This window comes from Cannabis sativa, chromosome 8 (assembly GCF_029168945.1).
Source record: "Cannabis sativa cultivar Pink pepper isolate KNU-18-1 chromosome 8, ASM2916894v1, whole genome shotgun sequence".
Lineage (NCBI taxonomy): Eukaryota > Viridiplantae > Streptophyta > Magnoliopsida > Rosales > Cannabaceae > Cannabis > Cannabis sativa.
The window spans coordinates 24,049,566-24,055,565 of NC_083608.1; the positions used below are offsets into that span (position 1 = coordinate 24,049,566).

Here is a 6,000-nt window from a genome sequence, read left to right on the forward strand (position 1 = left end):
ATATATACATAAATATAGTTATATCACAAATTATATTGTAATTATGGACAGAATCAAAGAAGAACACCCGTGGCCCTACTCGTGGGGATGGAGTTAGACGTTCATCAAAAAATGATACAAGTAAGAAAATAATTTCTTATAGGAAAGGTGAACTTAGAGTGTATGGGCCAAATGCAACTATATTTGGAAACACTGTTGGTGTAAAAGTACGTCATCATGCTCCACTTCAGTATAGTGGTTGGGCCAAAATTCCTCCAGAAGATAAGAAAGCAGTATATGCTCGCATCATGGTATACATATTTATAGTACAATTTTTATGTACATAAAGCTATAATTTTATGATTTATTTAATAATTATCTTTTTTTTAGGACATCTTTGACATAGATTTTAAAAAAGATCCATACCTCGAAACTATTTGCAATCACTATTGTCAAGAGAGATATAGGGGCTACCGTAACAAATGCCACAGTAAATACAAATCTCTTATCGAGGAAGGTAAAAATCCATTAGAAAATCGACCTAAAAAGTTGGTGCTAACAGACGAAGACTGGGAATGGATGTGTAAAAACTGTTTTTCTAATGAAGAATGGAAGGTATCATAATATTTCTTCAATTTGTACACATTTAATACTTTTAAATTCTCAATACTGACATGAAATATGTTATGTAGAAAAAGTCACCGCTGTGTTCTAAAAATAGAGCAAAAGTTTCTTTTATGCATTCTGGTGGAACAAAATCCTTTATTCAATACTTACATGAAGAGGTAGTATTTTTTTTCGTATAATAGCATTAAAATATTATTATATTTTAATTTTATTTATTATTTAAATGTATTACAGAAATCAAAACAAAGCATAGGTGATGAAGTACAACAACAAACTATGAAGTGTGGAGAGATCGAAATGTTTCGAAAAACTCATTATACGATTGAGAATGGATGGATCAACGAAATAGCCAAGGAAAAATATGTATGTTAACTTTAAAAGTTAGTAATTTTATTTAATCGTTTTTGTAAAAGTAATAATTCATTATTTTATTGTTATTGTAGAATGAAATGGTTGAGTTGCGACGAGATAAACTTATTCAATTTGAAGATGGCTTGCTACTAGTAGTTGATGAGGCTGCTATATATAGGCAGGTGTTAGGTGAAGGAAAATACAGTTGGTTACGAGGTTTAGGTCCTACACCTGGAAAAAAGATCTCAGTGGAATTATCATCCAAACATAAAGAGATTGAAGAAGAATGTTTGGACAAATTAGAGAAAATCATTGAAGATCTAAGGAAGGACCAAGATAATAATGTTGCAAGAATCGTTCAAGAGAATATGAAAATATTCTATGAATCACAACAAGGCAGATTATTAGAGGAACGATCATCAGAGTCACCAATCAGAATTCCATCAATGGTTTCATTAGAACATAAATTTACTCTTACATATTTTTTTTCATGTATTTAAAATAAATTATAACAATTTTTTTTTGATTCAGGATAAACAAAATAGTTTTTTCACGCAACTGGAGCCAAGTAAAGAAAAAGATCAACCCTCATCTTCACAAAAACCCACTAAATCGTCCTCAAATTTAGAAGAAGTGCGAGATTCTCCAATTAAATTTGAGATTCCTAAGGACACTCCAAAGGGTGTAAAAGCTGCATTACTAGTTGTTCGATTTATAAAAGCTTCACACACTTTTTCCATGGTCATGGACCCAGAAATTTTGGATAATGATGAATATTTACATATTTCACCTATCGATGTAATTCATCTAGGCACTATGAAACGGATTGGAGCTGCTTGCATAGTATTTTACATTAGGTAAAAAATTTATCTTTAAATTACACTTAATGCACTAAATAATATTTTTTCCTTATTAATCTAATTGTAATATTTAGGATCTTACATGAAAAGTTGGTGAAGGCAAATCGAGCACAATATTTTCGTTTCTTTCATCCAATTTTAGCTTTGGATTCATGTCAAGCACAAAATGCAATGACAATGGCAGATCGCATGGAAGGAACAGAAGCGGGACAATTTTGGTTGCTTTCTGTTAATACTGGGTAAGAATTATTTAATTAACTATTTATGTTATCAATATATTTGACTTACATATAATATCTTACTTTGGTGGTCAACAGAGACCATTGGATGCTAGCAATTATTGATGTATTGCGTGAAACATGTTATTGGCTTGACTCAATTGGATTACCCCCGCCTAATAAAATTAAATCTCTAATGGCAATGTAAGTTAAATAATATTATAGTTTAGTCTAATTTAATTTTTATTTTTTAAATTATTTTAATATTTCTTTTGTTTATTAGGACTTTTGATTACTACAATGCTTCCACTAATAGGCAGCCAAAAAAGTCTGGCATTACATGGAAATCTATAAAAGTAAGTTGTAAAATAAAATTACATTAATATAACAATATAGTAATTATTCTATAAATTTTAAAATATTTATGTGTTTTTATTTCATAAATATGTGCAGTGTCCTCAACAAATATCGGATTTTGAGTGTGGATATTATGTAATGAGATACATGCGTGAATTTTGCATGAATTCTAGACCTATCAATTGGCTAACCACTCAAGTAAGTTATATATATATATATTTGGGGTATATACACTATGATAAAATATTTTTCTATTTTATTATAAATACTACTATATGAACTAATACTTACCTTACTCATTGCAGTGGAATGGGAAAAAAACTTATACAAAACAAGAAATTGATGAAATTCGTTTGGAATGGGCTGACCAATTTTTAGAAGAAATTACAGAAGATAGAGTGCTTTAATTGAGTGATCACAATAAAAGAAACATTGTTATTGTGTTATGCAAACCTTTCAGTTTATTAATTTGTTTTAAGGTAGTAAGTGTTTTTTTTTCCCTAAGATGCTTTTATCTATGTTGGTTTCTTTGAAATTTTTACTGAAGCTTATTAGAGGGTCCATCTAGTATCTTTGTTTCAACAAAATTATATATATCCTATATGACTTATGTAGTTGTTTATTACATTATTTTTCTTTCAATTTTTTGTGGCGTTTATAATTTTTTAAATTTAGTTTATCTTATTCATTTATTATAAATTTAATTATTTCTTTTTACCTTTCTTTAATATTACAACAAAATATAATTTATATACATATTGTTTTTTAAGAAAATATAGATTAATTTTTTTAATTTGGAGCACAAGTACAGATTTAATTATGTTTTTATGTTTACTATTCTTACGTATATATTATATTATATTCTACATTTATTAATTAGTAATACATAAATTAACACTTTAACTAGAAATATTTATTTGCTAGTGTAAAAATATGATATAATTTAGTAGCAATAAATTTATAATTGCAATAAATTCTAATATACACAAAATGCATCAACTTTATATTTTACGCCAATATAAAATTTTAGCTACAAAAAATACTAGTAGCTAAAAGTATTCATATGCCACCAAAATTTTTAGTAACAAGCATATTTAGTGTCATTTTGATTAAAACTCATTTTGCTACTAAAATTTAGTAGCAAATTTTTATTTAGTGCTCAAAATGTTAGCTACCAAAGATAATTGTAGCTAAAAATATAAATTTGCTACTAAAATATTTGGTAGGAAACTCATATAGTATTTTTTTATTAGAACTTGCTACAAAATTATTTTGCTACGAAAATTTAGTAACTAATATTAATTAACTGCTACCAACTACATTTGGTAGCTAAACTTTCGTTGCTAAAAAGTTGGTTTCTTGTAGTGCTTTCGAGGACCTCTTACTTCGAGAGCCTTGAGAAGGTCCAGCTAGGCTTGCAGCAGGAGCGGAGTGAGACGGGACTTGTCCACTCATCCCAATAGGATTCCCATAGTGCGAAGATGCGGGAGCCAATGCCTGGCTCTGATTATATCCTAGGGTAGCGGAGAATTGTATATCGGTTATTGGTGGAGTAGCCGAAGGTAAGGTTCTCGGGAGTTGGACTCCGGGCACATATCCCGCCACTCCGGTCGGATAGTATCCCCTATAAGCCACTATTTGGGCCTCTTCTAAGTTGATGTATTTTTGGACTCTTTTCTAGAAATCTTGAAGGTTCGAAGCTCCTTCTTGCTATAATTCGTTCTAGAATGGAGTTCCTATACGGATCCCTGCTTGAAGAAGTGCAAGCTGTTGTCCGTCATCAACTTTCTTAGTCTTCGAGGCTTCTTCGTTAAACCTCTTTATGAAATTTTTCAATGTCCGTGGGTAGTTGCTTGATGTTAGTCAGGGCGCTGACTTCGAGATTTATCTTTCTTGCGGCGACGAACTGTCTCCGGAAACTAACTTGCAGCTTGTTCCAGCAGTCCACTGATCCTGGTTCCAACTTCTTGAACCATTCCTCCGCAGACCCACTCAACTGTAGCGGGAAGCATAAACATTTGGCGTCATTGCTGACTCTCATGACCGTCATTACTCGGTTGAATCGAGATAAGTGATCGATGGGGTCCGAGTCCCCGGTGTAAGCTGCCATTTCGGGCATCTTAAAGATTTTGGGGAGCTCCACCTCCAGAATGTGTCTGGCGCACGGTTTTCGGTCCTCGTAGTCAGAGTCTGAGTCATCACCTTTTTATCTCCGGGAGACCCGAGCAATATCTTTGCGTAGTATGGCAAGCTCAGCCATAATTCCCTCGTTCAGCGTTCCCGTGGAGACCGCCAATATATGTTTCTTTTGGTCTAGGTGATCCCAGAGATCACCATGTTTTCTGTTGATCTGATGTCTTAGATCAACGGGAGGGTATCTTTGGTTCCTTCTTCCTTTCTCCCCGGGTTCCTGGTGCACAGAAACACTCTTTCGGTCCTCTCGATCCTGAGGGCCAAGACTCCCTTTTTGGAGTTTGCCCCTCTGCGGACCTTTCCCTTTCGGGAAATTTGAGCGGACCTTTCGCGGATCCTGTACCTTTTTCTTTTTCCCCGAGGTGGAAGTAGGATTTTTCTGCTGCTCCCTTCAGAGGGATACCGTATAGGGCTAGGCTCCCTGGACTTATGCTTTTGGGTGCTTGGTGAGGACTCTTCTGGTGTTTCTCCAAGTCCTACAGGGATGGCTTTAGGGTGTACATGGATCCCTGCTGCCTCCATGGCTTTCTGCATGGCGAGCATCACCTCTTGCATCCTTTTGTTTTGTTCTTTTTGGGCCGTGATTTCAGCTTCATGATCAGCAGCCTTTTGTCTCAAGAGCACTAGTTTTGTGTACCTACCTTCGTCGTAGGCGTCGTACTCGTCAAAGTTTCCTTCGTATTCATCGTCATTGGTCTCTCCTCCTACCTCAGAGTCCACGTTGACTCTTGAGGCCACTTCCTCATCTTCAGGATTTTGGGCGTCTTGAGGAGGACGGGGTTGACGTGTGTTGTGAGTCTCCATCATTGTTGCTTTAGCTTATAAGACTGTTGTCTATTTGTAGATGCTTCCTTCAGCTCTCAATGAAAGCACCAAAATGTTGACCGAGGTTTTTGGCAACCGATTTAATAATATATAAGAAAAGCTGTAGGAAGTTTAATGCATGAGATTTTTACGTGGTTGGGGCATTAATGAGCCTTAGTCCACGAGTCTTTTTTATTTATGAGAGTATTTATTATAGAGAATGTTCTTGGTAGTTTTTCTCTCTTTAATTCTCACAAACCCAGAATTCTCGACCCCCGTCTTAATGTGTTTGGGGGGTATTTATAGTATTTTTTAGGGGTGTTCATTGGATCACATCCAATGGATTTGGACCCATCCAATCCAATCCAGTTATTTATTGGATATTGGATTTTTCCATCCGATCCAATCTGATTGAATTGAGTCATCTGATCCGATCCGATCCAATGGATGTATTGGATTGGATCGGTTCCATCCATTGGATGCTTTAACTGGTTTTTTATTAGATTGGATTGGATCCATCCAATGGATCCAATGGATGAATCCAATCCAATTTAACCACTATTTAGGCTAATTTCATTAAAAAAAATATATATAAAAAAACATAATTTAAA

At 34.2% G+C, this 6,000-nt stretch overlaps 1 protein-coding gene across 1 annotated transcript; it reads left to right on the plus strand.

Moving 5' to 3' along the window:
- The first annotated feature begins 1,668 nt into the window (after nucleotides 1-1,668).
- On the plus strand, nucleotides 1,669-2,799 carry LOC115696642 (uncharacterized). The gene is made up of 6 exons (XM_061103255.1): nucleotides 1,669-1,814; nucleotides 1,892-2,056; nucleotides 2,135-2,239; nucleotides 2,319-2,391; nucleotides 2,489-2,590; nucleotides 2,698-2,799. The coding sequence occupies exons 1-6, from the start codon at nucleotides 1,696-1,698 to the stop codon at nucleotides 2,797-2,799; spliced, it is 666 nt and encodes a 221-aa protein (XP_060959238.1). The 5' UTR covers nucleotides 1,669-1,695.
- Nucleotides 2,800-6,000: the final 3,201 nt, after the last annotated feature.